This window comes from Mangifera indica, chromosome 7 (assembly GCF_011075055.1).
Source record: "Mangifera indica cultivar Alphonso chromosome 7, CATAS_Mindica_2.1, whole genome shotgun sequence".
Taxonomy (NCBI): domain Eukaryota; kingdom Viridiplantae; phylum Streptophyta; class Magnoliopsida; order Sapindales; family Anacardiaceae; genus Mangifera; species Mangifera indica.
Genome location: NC_058143.1, coordinates 5,287,848 through 5,300,921, shown reverse-complemented (window position 1 = coordinate 5,300,921; position 13,074 = coordinate 5,287,848). Strand labels below are relative to the sequence as shown.

Below are 13,074 nucleotides of genomic sequence, written 5' to 3'. Positions count from 1 at the left end.
GAAGGATATAGATAGTCTGTCTTAGAGGCAGATGTTGGTAAAGGTTAATGGAGTCATACAAGTAACAGAAGGAAACATTTTCTGTTTCCCATACAAGTCTACTGTATGAGATATTTTACCTAATGAAAGTCCACTTATTCATTTCTCTCAAGATGTTAATGTACTCTTTCTCTATCATTCTTGATTTTCCAGGTCTTGAACCTGTTCACCAGAGAAAACACTTTAAGCTTTCCAAGAGTCATCTCAATTCAACGCAGATAGTGTCAGGCTAATTAATTACACTTTTGTATTGGGGCCCATTAAAGATGAGTTACGTCTTTAATGTACGGTTTTTCAATATATATAATAATAAAAACAATTTTAATTTCATCGTTCTCATCTCAAATTAATGTCATTTTAACACGTTCTCATCGTTCAATATATTTAACATTTTAACACGGCGTTTCCCTTCCAACAAACTTACATTAAATGTCATTTGTATTTAGCAATTATTGGCATTCTTTAGTTTCTTCCAGGAACGAACTACTTCGGTACTGGTGCCACTGGTTTCTGATAATAACATTAGATAAGCCACGCAACTAATTTATTTCAAAAAATTATAACTCTGTCGGTTACTGTTCATGAAAATCTAGTGACCGAAAAGTTCATCCACATATATTTGTATCAAAATGATTGGCACTGGATAATCCGTGTAAACACATTAACACATTCAGTTTCTTCCTTACATTTAGAGTTAAATTCAAATCCAACTGACTCGATTTTAATTGTAAGTTTGGGTCAACGAAACTCAGAATAATAAGTAGTTATGGCTTGAGCACAAACTCAAGCTATGGGAGGCTCGGCTTAATCCTGAACGAAAAGAATTAACTTTAAATAATTATTTTAAAATTTATTTTGCACAGCCAACATCTCATTGAATTTACAGTGAAAAAAAAAAATTTAAATAAGTTATGGGAGGCTCGGCTCGATCTTGAAAACATTTACAGTATTTTGCACAGCCAACATTTCACTGAATAGCCCACATCCTATATGTTCCTCTACCATGTTTACAAATGGTGGGAAAAATGAACACAAACTGAAAACTCATCTGATTTCAGAAGTGGATGGGCTTCATTGTCTCTGGTATTTTCTATTAGCAGAAAGATGCAAGCAAATTCAGATCAGAAGAGCTGTGAACTGGCTTACATCGATTGAGAATGTAAGGGAGATTGAATAATTGACCAGTGCCGGGGCACATAGGTTGGCAAATTTTTTTTTTTAATATCAAATTCTATTAGGTACCGAAAATCCAGGTTGTCAACTTGTTGGTAAACTGCAAGAGATGATTGTTTTTCACAATCTGAGAGTACTATCATTAATACCGATGAACTTCTTTCCTATCAGCCTGTTGATAGTTTTAGCCATGAAATTACTGCTATCCAGCCATCTATGCTAAAATCTAACGAATGACTGAAGATTCATTCATGAGTGGGGGCAATGAAACTTTTTCTATATGTTTTATATTTTCCTTAGATTGCAAGCCAAATCCATGAGAATTTTGGTTGAGTCTTTCCACTTGTTGCTTGTGTTCTTGGGACACTTTGAACTATTGGCGATTTGGGTTGAAGATTATTTTTGTTAAAATTATCTACACTGTAATTACTAATGGAGAGGATTTGGAAGTGTTCACTGAAATAAGACATCAATGGTCGCTGGAATAATTCCAGTAGGTGTAACATACATCCATGCATGAATTCATACTCTCAAGGTACATTTGCTTCGGGAGAATGATAGATTACTTTGATAACTATATTTTATTATAGACATTCTTTTGTTTTGTTTGTTAGGTAATGAAAGATTTAATAAAACTATGAACACTTATAATAAATATCTATACTAATGTGTCATCATGTGATTATGATTTTGAATTAATGATAAAATAATATTAAATCACATGATGACATATTATGATAGGTACTCATTATAAGTATATATCATATCACTTTATAAACAATATAATAAATAATCTGATTATTCTAATATGAAGTGATTACTAAGGTAATATTATTTTTTTTACAATTTTATCCCTTAACAAATTTAGTTTAACATATAAAGGATATTTAAGTGAAAAATATTCCAGTATTTTTTTATTACTATCAACCATATACAATATATATTTATACATACCAATTTACACAAACACATCATTAATTTATATCCATTAATTTTTAAGGTAATCTCTCAATAATGTTTGTGTCTCAAACTATAGGGGTATTAGAGTAATAATGTAGCGAGGGATGTCTTAGTAATTAGAGTTATTATGAATGGTCACCTTGGTCATTTTCGGGTGCAGTTTTTGTTTATCTTAACCTTAGGTATTTAAACTCTTTTATAATTGAGGGTTTTATTCTCTTTTCCTTTTTTTCATTCTCCCTTGTTCTTCTATCTGTCAAAGCTTTGCTAGGGTTTGGTTATTTGTGCCTCTCAGTTTCGATTGATAGCCTCTCTTCGGTGAAGTTAGGTGCTCTTTGACTTTGTTAAGCCTTGTATATGTTTCTATATTAATGGTTGTATTTGGTTAACAATTGTGTTGTTTGTATTTGTAATCGAACTTGAATACCAGTAGATTCAACTAGAGAAACACCTGTGCTTTGAATACAAGATTTCTTTGTAAAATCCAAACCAAGTAAATCATCTTGTTGTTGTTGTTTTCTTTCTCTTACTTTGATATTGCTCGAATCGAACAATTTTGGACTAAAAATTATAACAAGTGGTATCACAGCTAGAAAGAATTCTTTGACCTATATTCTGTGATTTGTTTTTTCGATTATATATGCAGTGATATCTAATATCTTGAAAAGTGCCTTGAATTTGTTCTTATAGTTTGTTCTTTTGTTATATCTTGGTATTTTTTTAAATATATTTGAATATTTTCAAAAATAATTTTCTGTTCTTGTTCGGTATCTTGCTTTCTTAGTGTTGTTGTGTGTTTCTTTTGGTCTTTGTAGGAGCAAAGAAATTAAAGAAACAACTAAAGAACCAAAATGAGGTCATCTAGAGTAGAAATTGAACAATTTATTGGTAAAATGATTTTAAAATCTGGAGGAAAAAGATGAACTATATACATATGGTATGAATCATGTGTTACAATGTGTATTCTTCATTAATGTCATTACATCAACATTATATAGATCTTAATTCATTGGCTATACCTAATGTCTAACTTGAGTTCTTAATTTTTTTTCATACTTACAGGTATTTATTTATATTAAGAACTCATATCTTGCATTCATAAGTTATTTGGATGTGGAGAATCCAAATCAGTCATTTTCAAATGTATATATCCATGACCGCATCTTGGTCAATCATCAAGACAACATTTTTTAACTTCAACAAATCTTTTCTGAAGAAATTTGTCTCGTATTTGCACGTTCTCTTAGTGCTACTTTTCTCAAGAATAATATCTCATTTTTGCTCATTCTTTTAGTGTCAAAGGTAATTGCTCGTATGAGTGAGCAAGACTTTAACTTGCGTGACATTGTAATCTTCTTAAGCTAAAACAATGTGTATGTAATAAAAACCCAAAACAAAATAAACTTGTATTCATAGTTTTTGACGTTGTGTTTTCAGTACAATATAGAAGCTTAACAATTTATCAATCATAGTCTATGCAATCAAGAGGTTTAACATATACAAAATATACATCTCTTGAAATGAGTTCAGTTAAAGAATTAGTGACCATATAACGCATAGAATTATATTATACACTTATTTCCCTATTGGAAATGATATCTCTTAAAACATTATGTCTAATGCCAATATGTTTGGTTATTCTACAAAACTTGAGATCTTTTATAAAGTTTTATCATCTTGATTATGTCAACGGGCAACTATTGTTTCAACAATATCATTTTGTTTATCTAGATTTACAAAACATCTTCTTAATTGAACAGTTTCTTACACAATCATTGAATAGACTATATATTCAACCTTCTTTATGGATAAGGTTACGCATGTCAGTTTCTTATCATTTCAGGATATGAGTCCTTTTAGAGTAAGAAAACATAGCTAGAAAATGATTTGTGTTGGTCTAAATCACCTTCCCAACAAGCATCTCAATAGCTAATCAAACGCAAATTTGATCCTTAATTACATAAACAATAATCCATAGAACGTTTTAGATATATCAATATTTTCTTAACAGTCTTTTAGTGCTTTTTCAATATTTGACTAACTAGCCTGACAACAAAAACAAATGTTTAGGCCTGTACGCACCATAACATATATAATACATCCGATAACATTTGAATAGGTAATTATTGATATTTCTCTACATTCATCTTGAGTTTGGGGACATATCTTTCGACTTAATAATTTGCAATTTGACATAGGACTATTAACAGGTTTGCAGTTTATTATATTGAATCATTTTAGAATCTTTTGAATATTATGCTTTGAGTCAAAAGTTTTTTTAAACAATCCCTTTGGATTTTCATTCCCAATATATAATCTGCTTACCCAAATCGACAACCATCGTTTGATGATCATCATTTACTTCAAATCATTTTCAATTATCTACACATCATCTCATATAGAGATGAAATTGAAAATTTGTCATCAAATTTTGTTATATAGATATAGTGGTCTTGATTAATCATCTTAAAGTCATAAGACATTATGGTCTCATGAAATTTCAAATACCACTATTTGGATGATAGTTTTAGGTCATGTAACATTCTTGAAGATTGCATACTCTATGTATCTAATTTATAACAATGAGAACTATATGTCGTTTCACGTAAATTTCTTTGTCAGGTTTTTCACTAAGGAAAAATAGTTTAACTTTTGTCGGATACAATTTTAAATCCAAATGCGTTACTGTAGCTAGAATTAAACAAACTGAAATAAAATTTTCAACTGGCAAAAACATTTCTTAGTAATTTGTACTTTCTTATTAAGTATAGCTATTTGCCACAAAGCGGAATTGTATCTATTTATTAAGTCATCCACCTTACGATTGATTTAGGGAATCCACTTGTTCCCAATGGGTTTTCAACTCAACAATGAGTCAACCAAACTTTAGACTTAGTTTGTTTCTATGTATTTCATTTTTTCTTCTAATGCATTTTGACATTTTTCCTTATCAATGGATGAGACAACTTCTTTCAAGCTTTTAGGTTCTTCATTATCTTGGGTACTGATTATGAAAGCCTCGTTTTCAATTTTAAAATGTCACAAGGGTACTTTCGGACATCTACTTTTATGTAACTGAGGATCATCACTCTCACTATCTGAAATAGATTGAATCTTGATCTCAATGTTTTTATTAGGTTGAGATAGATGAAATAAGCAATTGAGAATCATTGCTCTTATTATCCAAAATAAGTTTGAGTTCAATTGCATTTGCTCCCACTATTTGGAATAAGTATAAGTATTCTTTCTTAGGACTTAACTAATGGTTATTGAGAAACAAAAAATGAAAAACTAACATTATTATAATAAAGGGTGATAAACATTATATAATCATTCAACAACAAACCAAATCCATAAAAATCACTTCTATTATATTTTATATTTTCATAGAGTATCCAGAGAAATTTCAATTATATCGTAGTTTAAAAAGAATAAGTACTTTGATTAAAATTTATCGAATATTTAGAGTATATTGGATTTCATGTAGACATAAGATTCGATCACCTTGCAAAACTTATTAGCTTGTCTTTATCCCTTTTACTTTAACCCTCATGTTGTTGCTTACATAAATCCAACTTATCTTTTTTGGAATTTGACAAAAATCTACTAAAGCTTCTCTATCCGTAATCCAGTACTTGGTTGGTGACTTCTAAATCCGTAATCCACAAAAGATAATGCTCAGCTAATAGCACAGTACTGAAAACTAAAGTTTCATTACTTTAAATGGAATGAGACAATATCATTTTCAGCTTTATGCATTCACAGACGAAATAACTCTTGTTGTTGCAATTGCAACATATCATCTTGTTTTTGTCTCTTCTTCCTGTATGTTTACCATTCTGTCATTTTAAATTCTTGTTCTTGTTCTTGTTCTTATTCTTTGAGCATTATATAATCTTCTTCCCTTACTTAGACTTAGGCCACTTATTTTTGAAACCATAAATAACTTTTGTTACTCGATTCTACAATTTATGCATGAGTACCTAGTCTAGCTACCTCAAAGATGCTTGTTTTCTAGTTCTACACAGCGAGAACTATTAACAAAAGTCTTTGTATTCTCTTTGTGGGTCATATGCGCTTTCATATGCTCATACTTTCGAGAAGAGATCATTCTATTGCATGAACCTGTTATTCATTTGTCAGGTTGTGTTCGGTTGACTTCAACTTCATAATTATAGTTGACATTATATTAAATTTAATGATCAACTACCTTCATTTGGGGATTGTAGTTCTTTCAAACTTTTTTATCAAAAACCATACTTATGACATCTACAGTTAAATATTATTAGTACTTGTTTATCAGGTTGTTATTTATAGAACTGGTTAAGATATCAAATTAAGTCAGTCTTGTTTTTCACATACATGATGTGCGTCCACATCATATTTATGTAAAACACCATTCAATTTTTCATCCTTTAGTCAGTTGCGACTCTATCATAACTTAATTTACAGCCTTTAAAGTTTTTTGCTTATTTAGGATATTGTGCATCTTTAAATGTCATACATCATAATTATTCTTATTCAATATTATTCTTATTCAATATCATTCTTATTCAAATTACCCATCATGTTCTAGGATATTATGGTTAATTAAATCAAATAGACATATTAAACACAACTTAATCAATGCAACCAAATACACATCAATTGTTGCAATTATACATTAAAATTTAAAATATTTTACATAAGACACAAAATTGAAAATTCATTATGTTCCCAATCATCATTTATGACTTAAATGTTTGACATTTTAAAATTCAATCTAATTGCGTTAATATTAATTCTGGATAAGAATTTCACTAAATCCTACTAATTTTAGAATTCTCACATTTGACATATATAATATGTGATACAATAAATGCATCATTTATTATGACTAGGATCATTTCATCAATCCTATTATTCTTAGAGTCACTTTATCCAAGATAAAGTCTCCATAAAATTTTGTGATAGATTAAAGACCTCTCATTATGTTAATTTGGGAATAACAATAAAATAGTAGATTTTCTTATGTACATTACTATGCGTCACTTTTTAGCAAGTTGTAATGTATCCATTCAATCCCAAAAAGTTTTTGCATTCTTGTCCCAAACAATATCATTTATTGCGAGGGCTAATAGTCATACATAAATATGATTAGACTATTTCCCATTTTTTCTAGTTAAGAGAGTATGATTGATTATATATACATAGTCTCAACATGCATCATTAGATTATTAAATGATCACATCTTATACTTAATGTGATGAGCCCTAGTCAACAAGCTTGTGTGAATTAGAAACATGTATTTTGAAACATTGATTGTGTTTTCAAAAGCTAGAATGAGTTATTACATACCTTTACTCATTTTAAGACCCATAAAACACATTTTATGCATAGATCCGAGCATCACACAACTGCTATGCTCTGGAAAATGGGTTTCACAAGCCTAAATGCGTCAAAAACAATATCTCGCATGCCAAAATACTGTCCTAAATACCTTTAAGTTTTGAGACAATGTCGCACGAGCATTCACGCATCTAGATGACATTGCACACACCTATACTAGTCAAAATAGTACATGAACGTGTGTTCATGCACCATGGATGAGCCATACACGTGACCATGTGCCACCACGAGCTTTCACTATCTAATGGATAGCTATTGACCATTGACCAATCACCATTGATTGATCAATAAATGATTGGTCAAACTTTGATTTTTGATTGGTTAAATGACCCGAGTGGATATTGATTGGTTTGGGTTAAAACTAGTTGACCACAATTTACCTATTGACTAATGGGTTTGGACAACCTGTTGACCAAACGGGTTGAGCAATCTAGTTTTTTCAACTTGATTGCAACCTGAATTAGCGAAAAACCCTAATATTTTGGTTGTTCAGTTGATTGTCTTTTGACCATCTTCTAGCAACTAAACCTTAGGTCTTTCTCATGGCGATTGTCTTACTCGGACCAATGATAACCTCCAACATCATTGAAATTCAGTGACGTAATGATGAGAAAAAACACTATTTGGGTCTCAATTTTTTTATAATTCTGACCAAATTTTGATGCGATTTTGAAACCATATCATGTAACACATATCCAAACTATATTGTAACCTGTTTCCAAACATTAATTTAATGCAATTTGGCCGAATTTAATTCGTGCCCAAAAACAAATTTGAACCAATTTTCAATTAAAATTCACATAATCCAGAATTTAATTTTATATAATACATGTCATATACACAACTTATGCTTTGATATCAATGTTGGACATTTTAAAACATATGTGAAATTTTGTAAATGTAAAATGCGTACCTAGATTATTTTTTTATTCGCATGGTTGATTCGATTGCATTTCAAGGGTTTGACATAAGTTGTTTTCACAACTCCATTTGCGCGAGTAGTGTAATCCTTAAGAGACATTGTTTTGTGCTTTTGGTTATGAGAGGAGAAGAAGAAAAACTCTTCTTAAAAAAATGTGCTAACATTCTCTGATTGGGGAAGGTAGTTTTGGATATTTCAATAGGTGTCTAACTAACAAATAACTTCCCCATCATCTGTCTTTTGGCAGATAGGCAAACTAGGTCAAGTCGACTTGCATGGGTAGACCTAGATCTAATACTTGGTTTTGTTTGCTACTGGTTGTTAGCTTCTAGAGGCTGTGGCGGTATTTGGTTTGGTCCTTTGTTTTGGGATTTAGGTGGGTATTGTGTTGTTTGAACGTGGTTAAAAGTTATTCAAAAGGACAATCTGTCTCGTTGAGAATTCTTGTACTCGTAGTTTGTTTTTACTATCCTTGTTTTTTTAAGGATGAGCTTAGGGTGTTTGGCCTTCGGAATGGTTTTCTTAAGTGCAATATTCAATTATCAAATAAATAAATAAAGATCAATGTTATTCATCATTTCCAATTAACATGGTGCAAACTCTTTATAGTTGTAGCTAACTTCATAGGCAAAACAAAGCTTCATCAAGATGGTTACGACCACGCACTCCGTTTTTACCATATTGACTCGTTTTATTCTCTTGATAGTTGAGTTCTTTACTTTTCTAATTTTGAAAAGAATCTTCAAACGTCTCTAGCTACAGATAATAAGGTGTTTACTAAGCTTTATTCCAATTGTTGTATTGCTGGGGAATTGATTTCCCTTCATCTAATCACAAGTCATTTCTTTCCAGCTATACTATGGATTTGGTAGCCTCGGGCTTACATATGATAAAGTGATGAAGCCACGAATCCTTGATAGTTTAAGAGGTCACCATGTTTCTCAAATCAGCACTGGGCTGTACCACACTGTTGTAGTCACTCAACAAGGGCGAATATTTGGTTTCGGAGATAATGAGCAAGCACAACTTGGACTTGACAAGTTAAGAGGATGCCTGCAACCAACTGAAATTTTAATTCAGGAAATGGAAGACAAGGCAGATCTTGCTTCAGAAAGCGTGTGACCTGCACGGAATTTTCCCATCCTTTTTCTGTAGAGATTTATGGTATCATTTATTTATAAACAGTGGACAACTTACACAATCATGCATATGTATTATCACATAATTAACTATTATTTTATCTTTAATTTAAAATTACCTAATCATGTGATAATATCTATAATTGTGCACATATTTGTATACCGAGCAATACTATGTACACACAATTATGTACACACTTGTGTGTGTTATCACATAATTGATTGCTCCTTTATTCTTAATTTAAAATTATCTAATCATGTAATTACATATAAAGTATGTACATATTTATGTATCCAAAGTTGATACACATAGTTTATTGATTTCAAGCAATATTATGTATACTCATTTTTTATACACAATTATATTCAAGTTTATCTGTGTTATCATATAATTTACTATTATTTTATCTTTAATTCAAAATCATCCAATCATATGATGATATATATAAGTGTGCGCATATTTGTATACCTAAAGTGTATATACATTTGTGTACGTAAAGTGGATACACATAGTTTTATTGATTTCGAGCAATGCCATGTGTACACTTACATATGTTATCATATAATTAATTGTTACTTTATCTTTAATTCAAAATCAGTCAATCATATGAGGACATATATAAATGTATACATATTTATGTACGTAAAGTGGGTACACATTGTTTTATTAATTTCAAGCAATACTATTTGTATCAATTTTGAATATACAATTATATACACACTTACATATGTGTTATCACATAATTGATTATTATTTTATCTTAATTTAAAATCATTTACTCATATAACGATACATATAAGTTTGTATATATTTTTATACCTAAAATAGATATGTATAATTTTATTAATTTTTAATAATACTATATATACTTATTTTAAATACATAATTATATATATATTTATATATATTATTATATAACTAACTGTTTTTTTTCTTAATTTAAAATTATTTACTTATATTATCACGCGCATAACTAAGAATATATTTATATAACCCAAATAATTACACATAATTTTAATGAATTGGAGCCCATCTATGAACTGTAGCGTAGTCTGAATGCATACTTTTCGGTAGGAGAAACTTTATTCTCAACATAATAATTAAGACTACCGTTAGTACAGAACACAACCATTTCTTAATGCACACCACAACATTTATATAAATTCTAAGAAAATTACATCTTTCACATCACTTGCACTCATGCTAATTAAATATTCTAATGAGATGCCCGAAAGGGGATGGCGAATCACTGTGTCCTTTTCTTCTTGATAACTCCGGATCCATATGTAGACTGGACCATATCGTAGAACAATGGAACTTGCAGCTTCGCAAATATCACTGCCGGTATACAACCCAGAGCAATAATTGGGATGTAAAATGATTCCCATCTATCCTTGAGTAGCATGTACAAAGTTGCACCAAAGGCCACCATCATGGTGATGATAGCAAAGAAGAAGGAACCGACACCTATAATCAACCTACTTGGTAGCTTTAGGAGGAACTCTTCGGGCGCATATCGTGCAGTTAAGATAGATAAGAACATCAATAAAGAAGTGGATGAAGAAAGCAAAGCTAGTGCATCTGAAATGGCGAACACTAAGAAATCCGTTCGCTGCAGAAAAAATGGAATGCCTGTATCACCTACATTACCTCCAGGTACAGTAAAAGCAGCAGCAAACACTACAGTGGCAACGAGCGTGGCAACAATCATGCAAGAATTTGCAGTATGTTTCATCCATTTCTCTCCCTCCTCAGCCAACTTCTTGTGATCCTCCATGAAAATTTCCGTAGCTGTTTTACCATTCGCATTCATCAGGCCTTTTTTTCCAGGGTCAATGAATTTGTCCACGTCCTACAGTAATAATAAAATTGACCATCAGTATACATCAATCAATAAGGTCTTCAAAGACAGATCCAGGATATAATTTTACAGGAGCAAATTCAAAATAAAACAATAGAAAATATGAGGAAAGTTAATGGATCCAGCACCTTAAACCATTGCAACTCTCTTTGCATCTGTAAAGCCGCACCAGAAACCGATAAGAGTTTAGAGGAAGGTGCCAATTTTGCTGAACTGTGCCAGACAGTGTTTCCGTAATTATCTTTTGAATTGGCAAAATTAGCTCTAGTTGTAGGGATCTCGGTTATCAGATTAAAAATTTCTGCTTGCCTGCATTCAGTTGCAACATGCAATAGGTGTTTGTTTCCAGGTTGAAAATGCCAGAAAATCAGATCCGGAAAATGTTAAAGACAAATCCTTATGATTTCAGCATTCCCAAAATATGTAGCTGAAAACATGACAGGCCTAAGTAAAAAACCGACTCGCTCAAAGCTAAAGTTGGACCCAAATTGCAAAAAATTTCTATTATTTCCTCAACACATCTGTGTTGCAACTTGGCTTCTCGAACCGTTTTAAACTTGGTACTGCAAATGAAAATTATGTAACAGCTGTAGTATTTGTCTAGCAGAGAATGTTTGCGTACCAGTTGAAATTAAAAATTTATGCAAGGCACGTTTACTTACCCAGTTTTTCAGAAGCTTTCCAAAATAACGTCTTCAAACGATGAAGCTCTGAAACATAAGCAAAATAATAAGAAAGATCGATACCTGATTAATTGTGCACGCTTTAATGCATTTTGAAACTAGATAACGCATTTCCAAAATACCTGACTACCATCTATAATATTTAGTGGAAGAGATTTGTTTGGTAAGGAAAGTTTGTATCCTAATGAGAGAAAAAAGTTCTTCTATATTAGGAATACCCGGAATCATAACAAGTTCCAAGATAATAATATGTAAAATAAATCATCAATCACAGAAAATGCACATTATCTAAAGTGGTTCAGAATGATAAAGGAATACATTACTATTACGAAGATGCTAGAGTACAATACATTGTATGATATCCCAAATTGACAAACTTTGTGGTGCTCTCACATATTTCTTTTCCTCTGAACTACTTGATTCTCATGGTCTTATATTTATAGGCTAATTGAGAAATACAATTCAAACAAGGAGATACATTTCTAAAATTTTTGTAGAATTGCTATTTCGTGTTTAAATGTACTTCTATTATAACAAATTTTCCTCAAGAAATACAAACTCTATTTCATAATGAAAGCAAAAAAGGACCCAAGCCATAATCCTCAATGTTCTCCTCAATAGAAAAAGTTTTGCTATAACCCTTCAAATATTAATGTGTAAAGATAAACATTTAATAATATTCAAACCTTAAGATAAGTAGCTCCTTGATGGTTCCGGCGGAGTCAATGCTGAGACGCCTTCCTTATTTCTAAGTGAATGGGGTGGTACTCCGATTTCCACATGTAAAATCAGAAGGAAATTATCATAATTTTAAATGAATATCAAGATAATTAATATTCATTTAAAGTCAGGAAATTATCGATCCTAAAAGTTTGTCCAAGAAGAGAAATACTAACATTTATATAACC

The 13,074-nt window shown here is 31.0% G+C and overlaps 1 protein-coding gene across 1 annotated transcript; it reads right to left on the bottom strand.

Moving 5' to 3' along the window:
• Positions 1 to 10,868: 10,868 nt before the first annotated feature.
• LOC123221399 (ankyrin repeat-containing protein NPR4-like) lies at positions 10,869 to 12,299 on the bottom strand. Its single transcript, XM_044644255.1, has 3 exons — positions 12,289 to 12,299; positions 11,612 to 11,792; positions 10,869 to 11,474 (listed from the first exon to the last, which is right to left on the bottom strand). Exons 1-3 carry the CDS (start codon positions 12,297 to 12,299, stop codon positions 10,869 to 10,871), a joined length of 798 nt encoding a protein of 265 aa, XP_044500190.1.
• Positions 12,300 to 13,074: the final 775 nt, after the last annotated feature.